The sequence below is a fragment of the Protopterus annectens genome, chromosome 16.part0 (assembly GCF_019279795.1).
Source record: "Protopterus annectens isolate FY-2018-M chromosome 16.part0, PAN1.0, whole genome shotgun sequence".
NCBI classification, from domain to species: domain Eukaryota; kingdom Metazoa; phylum Chordata; order Ceratodontiformes; family Protopteridae; genus Protopterus; species Protopterus annectens.
This window is the reverse complement of record NC_056750.1, coordinates 800,369,900-800,395,378: the sequence shown is the minus strand read 5'-3', so window position 1 is coordinate 800,395,378 and position 25,479 is coordinate 800,369,900. Positions and strand designations below refer to the sequence as shown.

The window sequence follows — 25,479 nt, the reverse complement described above, 5'->3', positions numbered from 1 at the left end:
AGTATCAATTCTGTGATGGAGACGAAACAATGTAGCGAGGTTACTGTTGTTACAAGCCGCTAGGTATTATCACGCCAATTATCGTTGAAGGGAATTGTAGTACCATTTGCTAATGCTGCATTCTCCAGCAGTATTGTTCATGTTCTTTGGGTTTCAAACTCAAGTCAAAGGTTTGATTCTGATCCCTGACATTGTAAGCATATTGTCACTTACCATACACTCCTGCCCTTACTAACAGCCTGAGTGAATTTACCCCCACACTTTTCCTACCACAGCAGTATGCACGTTTACAGTATTCACATTTCTATGCACAGGGTTTGCTTTCCTCTCCAGCTCACTGATGTGATTGCCATGTAAAATACCTGACATTACCACCTGTCATGTGCCTTTTTAAAGCTACTTGGATGTAGGATTGCTACTTCTGTTTTTTGTACTGCTCAATGCTCACTGCTTGTCTGTCTTATTTTAATTACACCTTATCAATGCATTCATTTTTTTCTGTCTGTGTCTGCATGTATTATCACCTCACCTCTGTTCTTTCTTTCTTTCTGCCTTATTCTGTGAGTTCGGCATGCTTGCATTTGAAATATGTATTTTTTGGCAACTATCTTATCTTCTCCCTCCTGCTAAATCTGATATGCTTTCCTTCTTCACCTGCCGCAGACTAATATTTAAGGGTCTGGCAGATGCATATGGTATATCCCAGCTTTAATAATCATATAAAGAAATGTTAAATGTTAATTAAAACAAGAAAAACAAAAGGGTGTTTTGATCCAGCTCCCAAGTTGTTGACATTTCTTGGGGCAACATGTTGTGCCACCCTAGTTTAAAAAAGTCCTTGCCCCCTACCCCATTCTGTTTCAGACCAACTGTTAGCTGATGCATTTATGAGCCAAGAAGAGGCTGTGGAATCCCAGCAAATACCCCAGAACAAGCGCAGATTATCTCTTGTCTCCAACAGCAAGTTTGAGAGAAGTTTTTCAGAGGAGCAACCTGAGAAGATACCAGGAAAAGAAGAAGAACAGAAGCCCAGAGTGTACACTATTTCCGGAGAGAGGCAGATGCTGTCTGATCGAGAAAACCAGAGCATAGAACTGGCACTTTTGAAGGGTGAGCAGGAACTTCGGCCCCATATTCAGCCCCTGCAGAGTGCAGGCAGCTCACACAACATTGGCCGGCACTGCAAGTGGGGGGCCAGCAGGCAGGGTTCTAGAGAGTGCCCCAACTGTGCCCGACTTGCTGCTGCCCCTTCCCATCACTCCTTTGATCTTGACCACCTACATTCCAGTGAGGCAGGATGGCGGCGAAAAAAACTGGAGAGGATGTACAGTGTGGATCGGGTCTCTGGTAAGTCATGCAGTATGTGTCTGTCTGTTCATAAAAATGTATATATTGTTTAGCTGCTTGCTCATGAATCTGAGGAATTAATGCAAAAATCTTTTATATCTGTATTCTTTGACCCATTTGTAGGCAATATATACAAATACATTTTTATTATCAGTCTTTTAAAAATGAGGTCCATATTACCAATATTGGCCTGCAGTTTAATATCAGTCAGGAATATTTTGATTATTGTTGTGGAAGTATCCTTCCTTAAAAAGAATGTCATGTTCCCTCCCTAGCCATTCAAAAACTATGCAAGTAAATTGAAAGCACATGGACGCTCTACTTCCATTACTAGTTTTCTGTACAGCCTTAATCTCCGAAGTTTCATGAGCAAAACAAATGTTTCAGTGTGTAATTTCCATCTTTAGAAGGTGACCAGTTCAAAAGAGGAAGATGACACAGTTCAGGTTACAGTTTGGTTATGGCAATACTTCCCTGTGGTACAATGAGATCCTGGTAAAAACACTTACATGTGGCAAAGTATGACGTCGTTATACTTTGGGCTTATTTTGTGGCAAAATGTGATTGCAATAAAACAGACTAATGACAATACTCCTTTGTGACAAAGTACAGTTAGGTTGGTGTAATTACAATAGTGAGGAAATGCTACAGGGAAATAAAGCCACTATAAATTATGACCATGGCAAATGTGGGGTTGTAATCTGTGCTGTGGAACCTCACTCTCTTTCATTGGTCTCTGTTGCACTTTGTGTATATGTGTGTTGATTTTTGGTTATATGTGTGTACATTTCACCTACATTACATGATTCTCTCTTAGCTGTCCAGCTGCAATCTTCCCTTTGATGCCTTTTTCCATAAAATTATTTTTAATTAAAGTGAATGTACTGCAAATGTGCATCTCACTGGAAAATACGCATGACAAAATGCGTAAGAACCTGTACGGTAGTGCCTGAAGTGATGTCAAAGGGTGACATTACTTAAAAAGATAGTCTAGTGTACAAATGAGACTTCAGCTGTAGGTTGCTGTTTTATTGTGCAATGTTTCTTTTCTGAGGGTTATTGCATACAATTATATTAAAAATGTGAGACTAATACAATTATATCAAAAATACAATTATGTCAAAAATGTGAGACTATAATAATGAGGAAGATCTCAGTGTTTGTGAAAATTGCTATTAGTGCCCTTCTGTTTCTAACGAGAGAACCAGAGCACAGAACTGGCACTTTAAATTTGAAGAACATCCCTGTTCCGGGAAGTGGGCAAATAGAAGAGTCTGATGTTTCTAAAATGTTATCTTTTAACTAGACAGTCTTTCTAGGAGGTCAGCAAGCACAGAAGGTAACCAGCTTTTCAGCTGTGCAAAATCAGAACTTCAGTGCAAACCTAGGAGTTCTCTTTCTAAATATGGTGAGTGGTACAAATGGACCAGTCTGGGATTCATTGATAGTATTTGAAATGTAATTCTCCTAAGCTGGCTTTAAAAAATTTACCAGTCAAAAGGTATATTTTTACTAACTGGGACTCCTCAATAGACATTTGCTTTGGAAATGTACTTTTGTTTATGTATTTCTCCTGTTAGCAACTACATTTTAAACTGCTTAGACTGTTGTGTGTATACAGCTTTATCATAATTAATAGCTGTAGTCTCCCAGAAGGGGTTGAAGTCATGTCTACTAAAGGGGTGTATATCAGTTCAACGAAACAGCTCATCATCGAATACAAGAACCTCGAACTTCTAACCACGAACTCTAAAAACATCGAAAGCTCATACCAGTGAATTTGTTCCTTGGGAAAAAATTCCCTAATCCGAGAAACACACAGACACAAAACAAGCACACCAAAAAAACAGCAATCCACACACACACACTTAAAATCCTACATCTAACCCTACACTAAACTGTACATACAGTACTATCTATCCACTATCCTTAACCCAAACCCTAACCCTAAGGTCCATCACCATCACACACTCACCTCACCCGTGCCCTAACCCTAAAGTCTATCACTATTGCACACTCACCTCACCCGCACCCTAACCCTAAAGTCTGTCACTATCACACACTCACCTCACCCACGCCCTAACCCTAACTCACATACCCTGCCCTAACCCTAAAGTCTATCACTATTGCACACTCACCTCACCCACACCCTAACCCTAACTCACATACCCTGCCCTAACCCTAACGTCCACACAATCGCACACTTACCTGAACCCAACCCGTAACTTTCCATCACAGTGCTGAAAATAGCGAAGCCACAGAAACGGACAACCAAATTCTTTCCCAAGGAAAAAATTCTGTTATCTACAGCTTTGTTATTTTCAGCGTTCACTGTTTTCGGTTCGATATTAGACCATTCGAAGTATTAACATTTTGATGATCCACTATAGACCCTACTAAAGTTAACGGTAATGAGTGCTGGGGTGGAGTTGTGGTTAACTCTCAGAATGAGTCTAGGGTGGGGGTTATGATTAAACTTTCAGAAATTTACTTTTGGTTAATGCCAGGAACTTCAGGAAGCTTATCACAATCAAAATGCCATATAAAAGAAAAAAATAAAATAAATAAAAATAAATAACAGAACTATAAATTATTTTGAATGTGTTACTAGAAGTTTTGAAACACCCTCAGTCAGCTCAGCTCGTAGCTCAGATCACTGCATGATTTAAAGGGTACTGTGTTCATACAAATGTAATATTTTAATTTATTTATTTGACATTTGTTGACTGGGTTAGTCCGACTGAGCTGTTGCCCTTTTAAACCTGAGGCCCGGGGAGAAAAGCTCCACAGTTAACAATAAATTTATAAAAGAAAATTAAAAAGCAGATACAAAGTTTAGCATAAAAAGAAAACTGATCACAATGATACACAGAGAATATATAAGCATATATCTTAAATTACAGTCATTAAATAGTGCATCTGTAGTATATACTTGTGCCATAAGCAAGCATTAGAGCCAAATGTAATTAGTTTAATTAGGTAGTTTCTAAATATAATCTGAACAGTAAGTTTGTGCAGAAAGATCTAAGCTTTTACAGGTAAAATCTCACAGTTTGGCTGTTAAGTAAGGAGGCAGAAAGGAGGGAGTGACAGTAGATGATGTGATAGTTGACAGTTTAAGGAGGATATTTACAGTGGCAGATCCAGGTGATTTTTAGATAGTTTTTGGTAGCAGTTTTGAATTGTTGTGGGTGCTTAATACTTCTAATTTCCAGAGGAAGTTTATTCTAAGACAGGACGGGGGAGTAGCTATAAAGGTTATGTCCAGTTTTGCTTTGGGACTTGTAGATTTGTAAAAGGTTTTGATTAGTGGTTCGGAGAGTCCTGGGAGGGGTGTAGAGAGAGAGAGACTAGTGAGGAGATGTCTAAATTGTAGGAGGGCAGATACAGGATGGCGTGTATGATCTGAAGCTGAGAGAAGTAGTTGGTGGGGAAATTCAAGTCAGTTTAAGCTATTTAGATAAAGATGGTGATGAGAGTTACAGAGCTGGCCAGCAGCGAATCTGGCAACTTTATTATAGGTGGTTTCTAGTTTTGTTAAGAGAGAGAGACCTGAAGCTTGGTGAGAATTTGTGATCCATAGAATAGGCTAGGGAGAAGGTAAGTGTTACAGAGGGGGATTTTAGCTTTGTTTGACAAGATTTTTTTTTTTATTTCTGTAAACGATTTCAAGCCTTTGGTGTTTTTTTTTTTTTTTTGATGCAGCTGAGAGCATGAAGGTCAAATTTGAGTCAGCAATCTATTATGACATCAATAATCTTAGTGTGTGATTCAACTGTGATAGGTGTGTTATTAAGGGAAGAGATTATGGATGCAGATTTGAGGTTGTGGGTTTTTGGGAGAAAAAGCAGTTTGGTCTTTATTGGATTTAGTATTAACTGATTATTAGATAGCCAGTTTTTAATGGAAATAAATGATTTTTGTGTAGTAGAGTTTAGGTCAGAGAGGGCATCAGCTGTGGTGATGACTGCTGAGTCATCTGTGTATTGGACAATTGTAGACTGTGGACAAGAGGTATATGATTAGTAAAGATATTAAAGAGTAAAGGTCCAAGAATTGAACCTTGGGGTACTCCCATCTGAACCGGAAGAGCAAGGTAACATGCAGAGGGCCATTTGACAGATTGTAGGCAGTCATTAAGATGCCAGCGAAACAGATAATAGTTGAGGTGGAAAGATTCAAGAGTTTGGCAAACAATAAGGGGTGAGAGACGGTGTCAAACACTTTTGAGAGATGGAGGAATAGGTACAGGACTAGTTTGTTATTGTCTCTGGCAAGGGTGATTGTGTTGGTAAAGGATATATAAGGGCTGTGGTGGTGGTATGTTTTGGACAAAAGCCATGTAGTGTGGGGGGTGAGTAAATTTTTATGTATGAGGTAATCCAGTACTTGTTTGTGTACAAATTTTTCAAGTATTTTAGAGAGAGGGGATAGAATTGCTACTGGCCTGAGGTTGGTAAGATCAGAGGAGTTTACACTTTTGTGGATGGGTAAGGTGAAGAACTGTTTCCAGACTGAAGGAACTCTGCATTCGGTAATAGAGCAGTTTATAAGTATGGAGATAGGGAGGGCTAGTGAGTTAGTGGCAGCCTGGAGGAAGACTGAGGGGGAGTAGGGTTTCAATTTGAGAAGTAAAGACTTAATGTAGGAAGTTGATAGTGGTTTAGAGAGAATGAATTGCTGCTGTTTGGATTATATAAGACCAAGCCATATTATAAAATAAGAATTTGTGCAACCTTTTGAAGTTTTAAAATGAAATGGTTTTAAAATCATGTACAACACATTTAGTTGTGGCGTTATTTTCTTGTTCCTATAGAGAAGCATGTTAGATCCCTTAAAGTAACATATCCCAAGATTTTTTACGCAATCTGTTTAAGAAAATCAATCAAGTAAAAATGAGGTATGAAACACATTATTGTAGCATTTAAGAACTAAGATTACTGTAGAATTACAATGCATCATGAAAACAAAAAAATAACTTAGTACCATGAAGCATTCAGTTTGGTAAGATCACCAGTAAAGCCCAAATTAACCTGATGTAGTGAGCACTCTTTGTCTGAGGAGACAGTCAAGGTTTGAGGGGCACAAACTCTGCTTTAGGACTGCTATGCAGGTGACCTCTATAATTACAATGACATGCATTTTTAGATTATCAAAAGCATGAAAGGCAATAAGTGCTGCTTTTGCAAGATCAACGGAAATGAAACTTCTAACATTTTAAAAGTTGTCTTACTGGAAATATTGAAGTATTACAGGTTCAGTTTAATAATTATTTTTCAACTTCTGTATGACTGCCATCCCTCAATTCAGTAAGATCCAATGGACTCTTTTTTTGTATGATTTATGTCTAGGGAAAGAAAATGATTATAAAAGTCGCTACACATTGGCGGAAGCTAAAACTATGCACTAGCTTGCACATTGTTGACACCCAAGGCTTCCAGTACACACACGTACGCAAATGCACGCACACACACACACACACACACACACACACACACACACACACACACACACACACACACACACACACACACACACACACACACACAGACACACACACACACGCACACACACCCCACTCCTCTGCTATTCCTTCCCTTCCCTCTCTCCACAGAGTGCCACAGATCTTGCGTGTCTGTGGTACATATCCCAAATATGTAATTAAGATGCAGCACATAAATAAAAATTAGTACAAATTTTTGGCATGATGGCTATTAATATGTCAAATGCAAAAATGTCTGGACAGTTATTGCTGTTGTCTGCTCACTAATAACCACACCTCCCAACCTGCACATATTGAAAAAGGTTCTAGGGCTCCCAAAAACTAGGCAGATGCAGCCAAAAATAACTGGACTTAATTAGAATAATGAATACATGTATCTCTTCCTAATTCCAGTAGGATTATGGGCTACTACTCAAAAATACAAGTTTAAGAAATGACAGTGAAAAAATGATTTAAACATATAAGCCATAATATGAAAGACATTGTGCAAAATATGTAGTCTTTCATGAATGAAATTGTACAAATCTACCTCATGAAGTCATTTATTTTTGCTTCTGAAAAGAGAATGTGAAATGTAGAGCCTCCTTCTTTACATTATTTTGGTGATGCAGCCTGATTTCCTTTAGACGAAACTGATTCAAAATCATGTGTGATGGGTGTGGATTCAGAAAATCACGTGAAGGGATAAATCAAGCCAGGAAATAGTAATGTATCTCCCAAAATAGATACATCCAAGAAGGGACAAATGACGTATGAAATAGATACATGCCTTCAAAACTGCTACAGATAAGATGTAGACTTACTTGTAACCTTTTCACAGATTTGAAGAAGGAACATGCAATACACAGCCCCTTAATTTTAGTTCCTTGAACAATCTTTACATAGCCGAGTATTTAATTCTTTTTATAACTAGGGAACTCTCTCTCTCTCTCTCTCTCTCTATATATATATATATATATATATATGTATATAACACTTTATAATCTTGAAATATTGAAATTTCGAATTTCAGTATCTCAAGACTATAAAGTCGAAGTTTGAAAATAGCGAAAGTGCGTAATTGCGGTTATGGCTTTACACTACGTAATGTCCGGGATTGTATGTGGAGTGTGAGTGGTGTCATGTGTGGATTTAGGTGTTATGTCAGGTAAGTGAGTGTTTTCTAAGGGTTTTTGGTGGGACTGCGAATGTATGGGAGTGTGCTGATATGTGTGATGTGTGTGTGAGGGACTGTAGAATGTGTGTGTGTGTGTGTGTGTGTGTGTGTGTGTGTGTGTGTGTGTGTGTGTGTGTGTGTGTGTGTGTGTGTGTGTGTGTGTTTGCTTTTGTTTACTATTTGTGCAATCTTGGAGTTAGTGTATATAAGTAGGAGGGTGGGTGGGGGTTGCAGCCCCCGACATGGGGGTGCAGGAGGGCTTGCCCCCCTTCTTATTTGTGTTGTAGGTTTGTGGATGTTTATTTTGTTGGTTATGTTGTGATGTGGGTGTTGTGGTATATGTGTGGTCTGGTGTGTGCTGTGTTTTCAATTTTGCTGTTTTGGGCTTCACGGTTTTGGTCTTTCAGTGTTGTGTGGATTCGATTTCATGGTCTCGTAAAACTGAAATCGAACATCGAATTTCAGTATTTTGAAATTATGAAACCAAATCCACAAAACACCGAAACTACAAAACCCTGAGCCCAAAACCGCGAAATTCAAAACACCGAACAAACCGCATACACTACACCATACATACACCACAACACCCACATTACAACATAAACAAACAGAAACTGCACACATACACAACTGCACCCCCACACACCCCCTACTTATATATACCAACTCCGAGATCGCACAAACAGGAAACAAAAGCAAACTCACACACTCACATTCTGCAATCCCTCACACACATCAAACATATCAGCAAACTCAAACACACTCTAACCCCCACTCAAATCCCTTACAAAACACTCACTTACCTGACAAAATACCTAGATCCACAGACGGCACCGCACACCATAAACACATAATCCCAGACATTATGTAGTGTAAGGCCACAACAGCGAATTTGAGATATTCGAATTCGCGATTATGAACTTTCGCTATTTTAAACATTCGGGTTTATAGTCTCGAGATACTGAAATTCGACATTTCAGTATTTTGAGATTATAAACTGCTCTCATATATATATATATATATATATATATATATATATATATATATATATGTGTGTGTGTGTGTGTGTGTGTGTGTGTGTGTATATATATATATATTTTTTTTTTGTTAAGGGAGCCTGCCCGATTAACTGACTTGTTCGGTCACATAGTAAGCAAATGCAAGCAAACACTACATAAGATGATAAAGTTCGTTAGCACATCATAGACAAATCTTCGGCATTGTAGTACTGCAATTAGCAGCAGTATACACAGAAGTTGTAAAATGACATAGAGGCTGAGAAAGGCAGTATAAGTGTAGTGCTGTAGCATTTCAAGAGTAAGTATGCATGCACATTAATATTTATATATGGTTATTAAACTGCAATATACTGATCTGAATGTAAACATGCATGCACATGGACATACACACACACACACACACACACACACACACACACACACACACACACACACACACACACACACACACACTCACTTACCTAATTGGTACTGAAATAAAGTACACAAGTTATAAACTCACATGGAATTCCATCCTTCCATTACCTTCATGCGAATTAATGACTTTTTCTTTAAAGTTTGTCTATTATTTGGAGTAATTAAAAAACAACTCTGTCATGCTGTGTGTTTCATAAATGGCCCAAAGCAATAGCAGACAGTCTCCAAACTGAGATAGTTGCATAATGCATAGCCAGAACAACCATGGCTTTAATTAAATTAATATAAAATAATAGATTAAAAATCCACTGCATAGTCTAATTTACTAGCTAATTAACATTTTGCTTTGGTTTCTAATGGAATGAGTAATGCTTGGCTCCAACAACCACAATTCAGCTTCTCTCTGAGGCATTCAGCACTAGACACACCCACTGGCAGCCAACAAAAACATTTGGCAGCTGTAATGATTTTACCGGTATAAGGAAATGTCATATATGATGGAAATGGTTCTATCTTTTGTGGGACTTTTAGCACTGTGCAGTTTAATATTTGCTTTGAATAGCGTAGTTTTTGTATCACCTTTAATTCAGGAGAAAGCGTTAGATAGGTAGATGGACAGAAAGAAAGACAGACACGTAGACAGATAGAGAGATAGATATAGATAGATATATTCAAGTGTTTATTCTTTAACCTTTAACAGTGTAAAGCAAAACTCATTTAAATAAACTGCAAATATGTACAGATAGAGTATTCATATTTTATTATACAGATTGATGTCTGGCAAATGTTTCAGAGGATCACAGGATATAAGTTTTTGTGGTGCAGGGTTTGATTCCCTCAGCCCTCATATGTTTGCTGTGTGACCTTGAGCAAGTCATTTAACCAGATATCGTTTCTGGGTTGACCCAGGAAAGGGTCTGTTTGTCCAGTGGGCCTATATTGTTAACAAATTTTTATTATTATTATTATTAATATCAACAAAGTCTGAATAGTGTGAACTTGAACAAAGAGATTTCACACGACAGACCAAAGCAATAATTCTGGACACTTTCAAATTATCAGAGTGCCCATACCTGGCAGACTTAGCCAATATTAGTAACTATTGGAATAGGCCCTGCTAAAGTAGACCGACAGTAATCTGAAACTTTACCCCGTGTCATAATTTGACTACAATGCACTTCTCTGCCTCCCCTTCAAATCCCTGCCCCTTTTCTGACTGAAGTAAGCACAGCACATATTTACTGGCTTTGCGGTGCAGACGGACAGGACCCTGACTGTGGTCAAGGTGACTAGGGTTCAATTAACAACCCCATCACTTTAGGAGTTGAGTTTAGGAGAAGTGAAGGGTCTTGTCCACTTGCCTCTTCTGGAGGGTGGGAGAGGGATATGTGTACTTGGGGTGGTTTTATTTCTCTTTTGGAGATTGTGGAAAAGACCACTGGTACTTCAGGGTTGATGGGTGTGACTTTTATTGGAAATGTCACTCACAGAAGCAAAGAACATCAACAGAGCCGTTCATTGCAGGCCCCTTCTCTTTGCACATCCAAGTTTGTATGGGGGTGTAAGGCAGCAAAAAAAGAAATAAAACACTCCTTGGCCACAGTGTGGTGCTTCCCCAGGGGGCGTCAGTCTCCTAACTGGTCCTGATTATTTCCATCTACTGGAAATCTGATTAGCAGCTCATCCTGGCTTATCAGTGCCCTTTATATGACATAAACAAGTTACAATTACTGTTTCCAGTGAAGGTGTGTGTGTGTGTGTGTGTGTGTGTGTGTGTGTGTGTGTGTGTGTGTGTGTGTGTGTGTGTGTGTGTGTAAAAACATACGCACAGATGTATGTTTAAGCCAAATCTATTAATCAATGATAAAATAGCCTCTGCATTTTGTCAGTTTTATGGTACAATAAGAGCTCATGGCCATCCCAGAATAGTAAAATGATATTACAGGTTATTAATCCCGCACTTATGAAAATCAGGCTCACTTAACAATGGCAGATTTTTATTTATTTATTTATTTTAATTTATTTAACATTCAGCAGAGGCCCGGAGAGAAAAGCTCCAAAAATACAATACATAGGAGAAATATAAGCACACAATAAAGTAGAAATTAAAAACTCATCAAATAAAATTTCAAAAAAACACATAACATCAAAATTTAAAACACATACATATTTGTTAGGCTTAAAATCTACAATGTAGTAAGCACATACATAATTTTTAAGGATAAAAATATGCAAGGTGGTTAAGAATATTCAGTGTATGGAATTGTTTTTGGCAACAGGTAGTGGATGCTAACTATACAATAGATATCAAGAGTAGTGACATTCTCTGAGGTATGATTAGTATAACAGCCTTTCGAGGGGAACTGCAATTACATAACAGTATCATCCTAACAATGCATTGGTATGTATTATCCTGGGGAGTAACAGTTGTTGAAAAGTGGGTCTTCAGGAGTTTTTTAAATTGTATAATAGAGCTATTGGAAGTTATGTGGCTTGGTAGTCTATTCCAGATTCTTGCAATAGTGGAACCAAAGAGAGACGTACCAACATCATTCTTAAATTTGATGACATTTATAAGGTTCTGGTTACTAGATCTTAAGGTTCTAGTGGTAGTGTAGGGCTGAATTAGATGCTGGAGTGCAGGGGTTTTATCAGGAAGGTAGTATAACTTGTGTGCTACTGAAAATTGATTGAGTAGCAGTAGCTGAGGCAGCTCACACCAGTTAAGCTGCTTAAGGGATAGACAGTGATGGGTCCTATACGAGGCCTCTGTAGCGAACTTAACAATATTCTTATAACAGGATTCCATTTTGTATAAATCAGCCTGGAGGAGATTAGTCAGGATAGGGGAGGCATAGAGGAGGATGGATAAGAGATGAGTCCTTGCAATTGTGGCTTTGGTATGTCTAGTGATAAACTGTTTGTTCCTGTAGAGGAACCCAAGTTTTTTGTTTACTTTCTTGATGGTTTGTGCTATGTGGATGTCGAATCTCAAGTTGTTGTCAATTTCAATACCTAGAAGTTTAGTGTGTGTGGTTGGAGTGATTTGGATATTATCTTTGGAAGTTATGCTAAAATTATTGTCTAAAGGGGGCCCTACCTCGGCTGAAAAGAATAAGTTTTGTTTTTTTGGGATTAAGAATAAGTTTGGTGTTAGTGAACCATATTTCGGCTAGAGTAAAGTTGTTTTGGGTTAGGGAATGAAGTTCTTTTATTGTGGGGGCAGCACATATAAGGGTGGTGTCATTGGAATATTGTACTACTGAGGCGGTGAGTGCGGAGGAGGACAGCTGGTTGGTAAATAGAGAGAACAGCAGTGGCCCAAGGATGGAGCCTTGAGGGACTCCATAGGATACTGGTAAGAGAGGGGACAAGTGGTTTTTGCCATAGGACTGCTTGTTGCTGGCCTGATAAGTAACTGCTGAACCAAGAGGTAGAAGAGTAGCTAATGTTTAGGGAAGATAGAGTTTGAGGAAGCATATTGTGGTTAATCATGTCAAAAGCTTTTGATAAGTCTAAGAATATGGATGATACGAATAGACCCTTGTTTCTGTAATGGTTAACTATGTTAGTAAAAGACAGTAGTGCTGTGGTGGTGCTATGGGATGGTCTAAAGCCATGCTGTGCTTCAGATATCTGGTTATATTTTTGGAGGTACTGCATTAGTGGAGTGTGAACAACTCTTTCTAATATTTTAGATAAGGGTGATAGAATAACAATTGGCTGGTAGTTAGTGAGTTCTAAGGAGTTACATCCTTGGTATAATATGTGATGCTTTCCATGAGGTGGGCACCCTGCATTCTGATAAGAGACTTATTAATGAGAATAGCAACAGGATAGCCTATAGCTCCTGCAGCTTTCTGAAGGAAATCTGCCGGTAGGTTATCAGTAACCAGAGTGGTCGGTTTAAGTTTACAGAGGAGTTTGGAAATAACCTTGGTGGACAAAGGGTGCAGGGAAAAGTTGGAGGTATTGTTCTGTGAGTTGGGGTGGGTTTGGGCAGTTGTTGGTGTGGGGCTATTAGCAGTATTTTGGGTAATGGTGAGGGTTTGGACTATTTCAGTAAAGTATTTATTAAATTGAGCGGGAACGTTATCATGGTTGTTTATTATCAAAGGGGTTGGAGTTGTGGAATTTCCACACTGAAGTATTTATTGTGGCCCACAATTTTTGAGGGTTGTGGACATATTTTTCTTGCATGTTTTTGTAGTAATTAGTTTTGTAAATTAATTTTTTTTTGCTTTGTTACAGAGTTCTAAGTAGGTTTGTCTCATAGTAGTGGTGTTGTTTTTCTGAAATGGTATCCAGGCCTTATCTCTTTCTTTCATTGTAGTTTTAATTTCTTTAGTTAGCCATGGGGCATAATTTGATTTTATTCTTATGGTTCTGGAGGGTGGATGATAATTTAAGATTTCTAAGAAAGTTGAGTTAAAGTACTGCACAGCATCGTCAAGAGACAGTTGCTTCAGGGGAGTCCAAGTACAGCATTTTAGTGCAGTGATGAAGTTATAAAGTCTTTTTATTTCGTATGACTCTGAAGATAGTTTGGCTGATGTGTTGGGACCTGCTCCTAATTAAGTAGGTTGTCTGATGGTCGCTTAGACTATCAGGTAGACAGCCAGACTGGTATGCTAGAGAAGGGTCAGATATAAGAATCCAGTCTAGGATGGACTGGCACTTGAATGTTTGTCAATTCTAGCAGAGGAAGAGATGAGTTGGGTAAACCCATGGAGGTTGATATAGGTAAAGGGATTGTGGTTGGAGCAGTTAAGCCAGTCAATATTAAAGTCAGCTAATAGTATCATTTTTTGTGGAAGAGAGTTTGAGATCCAATCTAATAGGTTTTCCATTATGGTTCTGTTATTACCTGATGGGATATAGCCACCTATAATGTTTATATGTTTGTTGGGGTTTAGTTGTAATTTTGCAAGGATTAGTTCTACATTTTTTGACTTTAGGGGTATTACAATCATATAGTTCGATGGTGAGATGATTTTGGAATAATATTGCTACTCCCCCTCCCTTTTTCTCCACTCTACCTCTACGTATAATATTGTAGCCAGGAAGTATAATCTCATTATTGTGATGTTCTAGTTTTAGCCATGTTTAAGTTAGCACAACAATTTCTGGTTTATATAGTGCTAGTAGAGCATGGATGTCCTGAATTTTATTTAATATACTTCTTACATTCAGGTTTAGGAAGAGGAGAGAGGATATTAGTCTGTGGTATAGGGGATTTTGCTAATCAAGATTTGGGTTGGTTGGTGTAATGGGTCTTGGATTAGGGTGGATATCACACATCTGAGATACTTCAGGTACAACTGACATTGGGTAAGAAGGTGATTCAGGTTGTAGCCTGCTATAGGTCCCCAACCATGTTCCAAGACTCTCACTCCATGGTCCTAATCACCCTGGAATCTATTAGGGTCCAACCCAGCACTCTCATACTAGGTGACTTCAACTACCCCTCCATCAACTGGGCAAACTACTCATGCACCAATACACTGGCCTAATGCTTCCTGGAATTCATCAGTTCCAATGCCCTGGACCAGCTCATTCTTACACCCACTAGAGGAAGCAACATCCTTGACCTGGTTATTACTAACATGGGCAACCATTGCTCTACACCAATAGTCAATTCCTCCCTGGTTAGATCCGACCACAAACATCTCACCCACACACCCCCTCGCAAAGGTCACCACCATGAAAAACTTCTCCAAAGCTGACTTTGGACCCCTTAAAACAGAGGTGGCTAACTTCACAGCATCCATGTCAATTGAAAATTGATGCATGACTGCCGAGTTATCCACCAATGCCCTGTACGAACACGTACAAAAATGCATGGAACTAGCCATACCCAAGAGAACCAAGACACTCTCCTCCAAAAATAAGGAAGCCAATCTGGTGATCTCCTGCCATTAATAAACTCTACAACAGAAGGAAGAAACTGTTGCAGAAAAAGATGAAGTCCCAAGACTGGAAAATCTCCCTGATTAGCCTGCTAGACAGGGGTCCAGGGAAGTAAATACTGTGGGAAGAAATAGCCAGGGAATTGTTATGGCTAGGCTTGTATAGGCCCTAGGGCTGATAGCCTAGTATCAACCTATAAACCTATGAACAACAAGTTGAGATCCCTCATCAAAACCTCTAAAGCTAGCTATGAAGGCAGAATTGCAGCAGACACTAAAAACAACCACAATACCTTCTATATTTATATCAAGAATCTCCATGGTAATACCCATGTTTGCTCTGAGTAACTGCACAATGGTACTGAGCCAACAGATATTGCCAACATACTGGCTGACAGATTCAGTGCCAACTTTACCCCCCCCCCAGGACCAATCACAATACCGGAGAAATGCCAGGCACCCAGCATTACTGCAAGGCCAAGAATATAGCTTCCATGGGACCCGACAGTATCCCTGGATGTGTTCTACATAAACTAAAAAGTGAACTGGCACCACATCTGTACCATGATCAATCACAGCCTCACCTCAGGCTTTGTCCCTACCAAATGGCCCACTGCTACAGTCATCCCTCTCCATAAAGGGGGAGTGACTGCAGACCCTGGAAATCTTCGCCCCATTAACCTGATGAGTCTGCTATATAAGGCTATGGACCACATCATCATGAACCTAATTAACAAGGATATAGGGAATCTCCAAACTCTAGATCCCAAGCAATTTGGTTTTGTGAAAGGTAGATCATGCCTGTTCAACCTGGTTGACTTCTTTGAGTCAGACACCAGAGTTGTGGATGAGGGCAAGGCAGTTCATACAGCCTACCTCGATCTGACCAAGGTCTTTGATACCATTCCCCACTCAGGAATTATTGATAAACTCACCAATCTAGGCATGAACCCCTATATCACTAGGTGGGTTGCAAATTGGCTCACAGATAGAACCACAGTGTAAAAGTAGCAGACTCCAACTCAGACTGCCGACCAGTCATGAGTGGAGTCCCACAGGGATTGGTCCTGGGTCCTCCCCTGTTTGACATCTACTTCTCAGAAGGCCAGGCCAACACAGAGGAACTCTGGCTGACCAAGTGTGCAGATGACTGCAAGCTGGGAGCCATTATTAACTCCCCAAGTGATGCAGACATCCTACAGAAAGGCCTCACTGAAACCAATGACTGGTGTCAAAACCATGGCATTAAGCTTAATGCCAAAAAATGCGTCATCATCCCCTTTGGGGAAAAGTCAGTTCCCACTAATTACCACATTGATGGGATCCCACTGAACACTGAAGGTGTTATAAGAGATCTGGAGATGCAGGTTGACAGCAACCTCTCCTTCGACCACCACATTGTCACTGTGGTCAAGAAGTCCTTGTATGTGGCACATCTCATTACCAAGGGTTTTGCATCCAGGAAGAAAGAGGCCATCATCTCTCTCTCTCTACTCTTTCCTCATTAGGACACTCATCGAATATAATATCCCATTTGGCATGTACCTCACTAGACACATGCAACAGCTGGAAAGGCCACAAACGTACCTCACGAAGAGGATCCTTGGCCTTAAACAGATGTTCTACATGGACAGACTCAAAAAACTCCAGCTATTCTCTGTCTCATATCATCTACTAAGAGGCGATCTCTGCTTGACTTACAACGCCATGTCTCACCCAGCTCTGTTAGAAATGCTACATCTAAAGAAATCCCAATCCCTCCGCACCACATGCTCCAGAGACCTCAACCTCATTACCACAAACAACAGAACATGCTGGAGGGACAGGTTCATAACCCAGAGACTGCCCATGCTCTGGAATAGACTTCCCATACATGTCAGTCAGAGCACCTCAATGGTCCTCTTCAACAGAAATTTTGATGAGTGGATGGGAAATAGAAAGTTCATCCTGGGGATCACTCCAGTGGCTATACTTGATAGAAGCACTGGGAAATAACATCGGGTGGCATGATGCAAGGGCACTTCTATGGGCTAGGCTTGTAAAGGCTCCAGGGTCATTAGCCTAGTACACATCTATGAACCTATGAGCATGTGAGTGTTTTGAGTAGGTGAAGATAGAGTTTAGTAAGCTTGTATATTATTTTGGAATGTCTTTGAGAGGAATGGGGGTTATGTTTAATTGGCTGCTTACTGTATAAGAAAGATAAGGTATGGGAGGATATAAGGTCACATGGTGATATAGGGAAGTTTATTAGTTTTACAGGGATGTTTACAGCTTTTGTTTGCCATAGGGGTGGGGTGCTGTCTAGAAGTTGAGTATGGTAGGAGGTGAGGATTGAAAGCAGGACTAGAGTAGAAATTGTGAAGGGACAGATTAGTGCTTTTGGTAGTTGGGTGTGTAGTGTATAGAACTTTTTTGTAGTTTGAGAAAGACTAGTGTGTATATAAGGGGTATTATATTTGAGCGTTGTACCAAGGGTGTGGTAGAGTGCGATCCAGTGTGGGATAATAGGTGTGATATGATAGGATAATAGGGATTATGGGAGGTGAGGGCTGGTGTTTGAGGGTGTGGTCTTTAACTATAAGTTCAATTGTTCCATGGGTGGGTGGGAATGGGGGTAGGGTAAAGGAGTGGAGAGAGCCTGAGCATTAGCGAGGGAGAATGGAGCGGGTTAGCCAGGGTTCTGGAGTTTAGCAACCAAAAACAATCATGCAGGTATTTGCTATTTTGTTGTAAATATGGCAATTAGTAGTAACAAAACTTATTTTTTAGGGTTGCAGCAGCCGAGATTTCAGAAGCTATATGTGGGTACTGAGGGGCTAAGGATTGCTACAGCACAGTATGGGAGTTGCAATACAAATAATGGAGGCAGTGGAGATAAACATAGAAGGTAAATCAATAAGCAGTAAGAGATGGGGGAGGGCTGCTTTTGCCCGGTGATGTGCCACTCTAGACTGCGTTGTCTGTTTAGGAAATACAACTGTATCCAAGTAAGGGACTACGTACTTTGTTACAAAGTTTTTCTTTTCCCTTTCTTTTGGATGTAGAGTTTTATTCCCTTCAGGGAGTATTGTAGTTGCAAGTTCAGGGTCTTTGCTATAAGGGAGGTGACCACAAGCAAAATGGTATCCGCTGGATGGGCTCAACTACGAGAAATGAGAAAAAAAGGGAGAAGTGCTATGAGTATACTAGTTGTTACAGTTGGGATTCTTATAATGTAGGTCCTGTTGGGTGGACAACTACAGCAGTAGAAGATAAGATACAGTAGAGTGTTTTATTAGAGTAAGGGAATAGGGTAAACGAGAGCAGAGAGATGGATAGACATGGAGTTTAAGTTTAGTTGTGGGAGGAGTGAGCTTTGAAAGTCAGTGACAAAGACACATGGAGAGACAGTGGATAACTTTAAGGAAAAAGAGAGAGGATACTGAGTAAGACACTAGAGTGCAGTTATGGAAAGGGGATCCCTTGTTATACACATTACTATAACTGCAGTGTGCACACTGTCATGGTTTTCACTGACAGATGTTCCCACAGACACCACCACAGTTACATCAGTTGCATGAAGGACTACAGTACATATCACATTCACAGTAATGAAACTGCCCTTTTCCTTGCCTGCCACTACATTGGTATAATTTGGACTACTTTTCTCCATACATAGCATGTTTACACTGACAGAACCCCCTTTTACTCATTGTGCTATTGATATCAGACATCTCTTGTAAATATCACCTTTCCCATACAATTCATTACTTTTCCCATACATATCACAGTGACTAACTATTGAGCGGAAGGAGTTGACAACAAGGATTTCTTCTTTAGGTGCAAGTGCTGTGAGATGACTGCTGGTATGTGAATGCAGTGGATTCTTCCTCACTGACTGACACAGGTCCTGTTGAGTGCTTAAATTTGTAGCTTTTAAGCTGCCTAACCTTACTGTAAATTTGACTTTGGATGTTCCTCGTCTGCTTATTCTACTGGACACTGAAATATCTATCTGGGAAGGCCCTTCCCTTAGAGTTTAAAAGCTTGACATAATGTTTGTTTCATATCATCCCACTCAACTACAGAGTATTAATCCCTTTTTCCATTTTACTTACTTAAAATCTGTAATGTCTGACACTAGTGTACCAGTCACTGGAGAGCCTAGAAACTGCTTCTCAAAAATCAGCTTTGGAGTAGCTCTTTTATTTTTATGCTAATGAGACAAAGACCAGAGGAACATTATTTTCCTTGACTTCCTCGGGATTACCAATCACTGAAAAGAATAAGGATTGTATTTTCTTATAGTTCATTTTGGATTACCATTATTTGTTTCTGATTAGTCAAGGAGCAGAGGGGCATTCATTCTTGCTGGCCTCTGACTGGGCATTGCATATGGGAGTACACCAAGTGGTCTGGTTGCAGTTTTGGTGAAAATGTCTTCAGGGCCTTTGTGCAGCTTGACTGTTGTGTCCAGCTGCTGTAGCTTCTACCCAGGGTACCTATCAGGAGAAGATTATAGCATGTGTACTGAACACAGCAACATTTGTGTTAATGCTACTTAGGAAGCACCTAGAGAGTAATGCTAATACTCTACTTCTGGCGAGAAAAGGAAATAAGGATGCCTGATTCCTCGCTGCATGCAGCTGTTTTCAGAATGGCACCATCCCTACTACCAGGCAGGTATCACCTCCAGTAATCAGCTGCAAACCTCAAAGGTGCTCTTCTCTCTTCAGCCCACATTAGTGAGCACATGGAGTCATGGATTTACACTTCACTACCATTTCCATGGCCAGCCTGGTTGAAATGGGCATCCCAAGACAATGTAGCAATTGTCTCATGTTCACTAACAACCACCTACTGCTTAAACAAGCTGACACAGTGATTGAGAGATGTAGCTATTTATGCTATTTCAGGCAAAATGCTCACATGAAGTCACTAAAAATATCAAATAGGTTGTCTCTACTGCACTACACAACATTAAACTTATCAATACAGATCAGACCAAACACACAGACTTACATATGCTGAGGGTCTTAAAAATAACCTAAACTACAAAGGCCTCCTAAGTGTAAGCTAAGAGACAATTACCCTCGACAACCTCAGAAACAGGCAGTGTGGTGAGACACACTGATGCACTGCTCACGAGGTTATGAAAGGAGAAGGTCACAATTAGTTGCCTATCAGGTGCCGGGATTTTCCACATCATGCAGGCAGTCAAGTTCTTGCATCACAAGTACACATATGACACCATTGTAGAGCACATGAGTGTAAATGACTTGAGATGTACCTCGCTGGACATTATGAAGAGAGACATGATGGAGCTCTCAAATATGTGTCTGAGGTAAGTAGGAGTCTAGCCTCGAATAACATTTTGCCATCATCAAGAATGATGCTGTAGTGTCAAGAAATTATTATTAACTTCAAAAATGGCTTAGCTTCCAGTATCATTCAATAGGGGTCCAAAATATATCAGCTTTGGAGGAGATGGTAAACAGTCCTAGATGCTTTGTCAGGGATGGTCTACGCCTGTCCTCCCAATGCTTTTGCATATTGGCTAAAGCTTGACCAGCCTTGTAGTGCCTTTTTTAGGCACTGAGCATTCATATATGCATTGTTATGGAGAAATGTTTCCGGACCATTCAGGACACCCATTCAGTGCAGAGTTTCAACACCAACTACACATGCCAACCCACCACATTAGATGAAGGCACTACAAGTGGTCTGTCCATAACTCCCCCTCCAGACTAGTTAGACAAGATCACAATCTGTAAATCCTCCTCAACCATCTTACCATTAATAAGGCCCCTTATTACATCATGATTAACTATAGGACATCATCTATATCCCCCATTAGCCTCTAATTCCTATCTCACTAGTATGGAGTCCCTATGTATTAAACACCATTCTTCAATAGGAGATATGTACATCCTCTAAATTATGTGCCCAGAGACAGTATTAGTGGTAGCACACTCACCTTTGATGCAGAAGACTGTGGGTTCGATTCCCACACCAGGTAGATCATTTGCTGGCACTGCAGCCCAGCATAAGGGGGTGCTGCTGATACATTTAGCTCTAACTTCACTCCCTTTCCTTTTATATTCCCATAAATCATGCCCATATGAACCAAATCTCCCATGACAAAGTCCTCAAGAAACTGTCCAAGGCCATGAACAGTGCTTCTTTTGGGCTGGATAATACATCAGGCTGCTTATTGGATGGCCTGAAACAGGACTTGTCAGAACCCCTACAGAGGCTATTCAATGTCAGCCTCCAAAAGTCTTTGTGCCAGATGAATGGAGAACTGCATTTTAATACCCGTGTGTGGGGAGGTCAACAGATCCCTGAAATTATAGACTCATTAGTCTGAGCAGCCTCATCTGTAGGGCTTTAGGAAGGATCATTAGGGAATTAAAAAATAGGGACACAGGTAACCTACAAATTCTTGATCCAAGCCATTTCAGATTTGTTAAAGGCATATCCTGTCTAATTAACCTGGCTGACTTCTTTGAGAAGTTTGCTAAAACAATGGATGAGTTCAAATCAGTACAGACTGTATATCTGGATTTCGCAAAGTTGTTCTACATCATCCCACACTCAACTAGATATCATTGCTAAGTTATAATCTGTGTATAACTCATTTAGCAAACTGCACCACAAACAGAACCCAGGAAATTAGAGTGGGTGGATGTACCTCCTTCAAAAGACCCGTTACAAGTGGTGTACCTGAGGGTCACTCCTTGAGCTACTCCTCTTTGGTATTTATGTCTGGAGGTCAAAGCTACTTAAGGGTTTATGACCATTCTGCAGATGACTGAAAGCTTGGTGCCATCATAAACTCCCATAGGACACCAAAATCTTCCAAGGGGGTCTTTCCCAAACCAATAGCTGGTGTAAAAAAACATAGACTAAAACCGGATGCCAAGAAATGCATGCTAGCAGCCTTTGATAAGTAAAAAGTCTCTCATAAGTATGACATTGACAGCATACCCCTGAAAATTATTACAGTAGTTATGGGCCCCAGAACCTTTATAGACAATGAACTGTCCTTCAATCACATATCTACGATTGTAAGAAAGTGCTTTTTTATTGCACATCTCATTACCAAAGGTATGGTGTCCATATCCAGGAATGTGATCATTTCACTGTATTCCGCACACATCAGGCTGATCATTAAGTGTAATGCCCCTTTGGTATTTACCTGTCCAAATATCTGACACAACTCAAACACCCACGATGCTTTCTTACTAAGAAAATCAAAGGACTAAATCATAAAACAACTATGAAGACTTTCTCAAAGAATTGTCTGTCTTCTCAGTGTCATACAGGCTACTGGGGACAATCTCTGCTTCGCATGCAGAGCCTCATCAGACCCTATCCTGTCAGAGGTACTGCACATTCACAAGTAATCGGAAATTCACCCCTGGTTTATCACCTTGTCCCAAATGGATAGGGGCAACATGTAAATGTTTTGCTGTTCTCTGGTTTATTCCAGCTTAAAATATAAGGGCTGAAATCTTCTTGGGAATGTATGGCTAAGCTTCTAAAGATCCTTTTCCTATACATATCACTTCATGCACACTAACAGGGCTACTATGCGTACCACCGTCTTCCCCATACATGTTACAACATGCTCAACAGTGGGGCTTCCCCCCCATACACCACCTGTATCTGTGCACTGATAGGGTAGTTTCTGTCAAACACATCACTACATGTACACTGCTTGGAGAGTTTCCTTCATTCGCATGACTACATGTACACTGATGGGACCATTTCCTTCACACAAAGCACCACCTCATATGCATTTAAAAGGCTTAGGCTAAGACTGCTCTTGTATACTCCGATCCGTCCCTCCAAATATAATTATCAGTCTGTTAAGTTAGGAGGACTGACAAGAGGGCAGTGATTCCCCAGCATACATCTTTTCAGTTTCTGCCTTTACAACAGAGCACAGGGAAAGACGACAGGAAGCATGCCTTAATCAGTCAACACTACTCAAGTTACTTTCTTTTTGCATTTTGACATTAGCAGAAGTATATAAAGAAACCTTAGTTATAGTTTCACTCTAGTCATCTAACTAGGCCTGATTTCCTTCTAGACGATGTGCCTATACGGACCTGGTTCCCCAAAGAAAACCTCTTCAGTTTTCACACTGCCACCACTACTATGCAAGCGATTTCGATAAGCTACGTCATGGTATGCATGCTGGGGTATCTTTTTGTTGTTGTCTGTACAGCTCTGTATCAGAACCCCAAGACTTATTCACCCCTTAGTTTTCTAGAATTACTGTCTGCATTCTTCTCCAAAGGTGATCCTTGTAACTCCACTTAACCGTACTGCTGTGTCTGATGAAGCAGCAGCTGTAATATAGTGATGATGTCTCCAAAGGTGATCCTTGTAACTCCACTTAACCGTACTGCTGTGTCTGATGAAGCAGCAGCTGTAATATAGTGATGATGTATGAAAGTGGTTATACAAAAAACAAAAAAAGGTCAGGAAAAACTGCATGCTTATTTGGAACAATTTTTGTATGCAGTTTTCCATGCCAGCTTCACAGACAGTTTTGGTCCCAGAAAAGAAATGAGTGAAAAATTAAGGGGAGAAAAGGAACAGCTTAAAGAGTGACAGTTTTGCAAAACTAGTGATGCTTTAATGTTTGTTACATGTACAACATTTAAGATTCCCATTCTTAAGCATTGGTCATGCTACTTAAAACCTTTTTTTTTTTTTTTTATATAATACAAACACTTCTATTTAGCTAAGCTAAACACAGCTCTTAGTATTAGTTAGTTAATAGTATGTATTTTATTAATATTACATTTAATACTAGTTCATGTTTGTTTTCTATTTTTTCTTTGTTGACATCCTTCCTTGCACCGCCACCTTGAAATGCACAGAATTTCGTAAGTATAATTTAGTTACTGTGGTTTGATTTCAGTTAAATGGTCACTAAAATTAAGTGTTACATAGTTATCATTGCATTTATTTATTTATGTATGTATGTATATATACATGCATGTATTTATACTTTGTTACTCAGGTTTGTTCCACTATTTGGCTGCTGATTTTAACCAGCTTCCTGAACAAAATTACTTCTGTATCACGTGGTGCAATATGAGATATATTCTAATGGCAAGCCAGTGCTGTGAAAATAAACATGTTTCACCAGAAGCTATGCTCAGGTCCTATACTAGATGCTGTCCACTTACCTTATGCCAATCCTTCTGTACAGCAGTGGGTGGAAGACATATGCGGCTGGAGGACTGGACATTTCCAGACTTTATACTACGTTCTCCTATAAATCTTTCTAATGATTCTACTGCTAGATTTTATACATTTTCCTCTCCCATGTTGTAATGCAGGTCACAGTACATTTTTTCTATAATGGTACTGGAGTTATTACAGTAAATGCACAATTTTGATTTTATAACTGCTTGCCCCAACATGGACGTGAACTCTGTGTGAAACATGAGTAGAAAACAGGTAGAAGAAATTTCTTTGTTCAAGCAAAGTGTGAAACTCAGAATACTCCATTAGACTCTGAACTCTGTTGTGAGGAAGGAATTGGATGGATTAAGTCATGAAATGAACTATCTAGAGCTGACCTTGCAGTTATGTAGAAAAGCATTCATTTTTTTTATAGGCATTCAGGGGTTATGCAGACAGAAAGAGGAGGAAACGGGAAAATGATTCTGCCGCCGTTATACAAAGGTATGACTATTTCTGGAAAAGTGAAAGGCTCTCTCACTCTTTGTGTTTGTGTGTGTATGTGTGGATATATATATATATATATATATATATATATATATATATATATGGATTGCATGTTATACAACAGTAAAATTATAGAAGAATGGAACAGTGGTATAACCACCTCAAGTCTTACAAAGACGGAATGATTTTTCTTATAAAATAATACGTGGTTTAAATTTACTTGACCTTATTTTCCTGTTTGGACAATATGCTGCTCAGGACCTATTTTGGTGATACATATGTATACATTCTTTTCCCCTAGAAATTTCCGTAAACATCTGCGCATGGTTGGTAGCCGAAGGATGAAAGCACAGGGTAAGACTGAATTTACATAGTACTGATGATGATTAGTCCTCATTAATGCTGTTATTATTTTACGGTATGGCTTGCCTA

The 25,479-nt window shown here is 39.7% G+C and overlaps 1 protein-coding gene across 3 annotated transcripts in view; it reads left to right on the top strand.

Annotated features, from left to right (window-relative positions):
• The window catches only part of NSMF (NMDA receptor synaptonuclear signaling and neuronal migration factor), a 150,444-nt gene that overhangs the window by 51,547 nt on the left and 73,418 nt on the right, over nucleotides 1–25,479 (top strand). For 2 of the 3 annotated variants that reach the window (XM_044058741.1, XM_044058742.1), the window contains exons 3-6: nucleotides 865–1,347; nucleotides 23,432–23,514; nucleotides 24,977–25,044; nucleotides 25,349–25,401. In XM_044058741.1, coding sequence (XP_043914676.1) covers nucleotides 865–1,347; nucleotides 23,432–23,514; nucleotides 24,977–25,044; nucleotides 25,349–25,401 — 687 coding nt within the window. The remainder of the gene's footprint in view (nucleotides 1–864; nucleotides 1,348–23,431; nucleotides 23,515–24,976; nucleotides 25,045–25,348; nucleotides 25,402–25,479) is intronic. The other variant, XM_044058743.1, reaches the window with a different exon arrangement.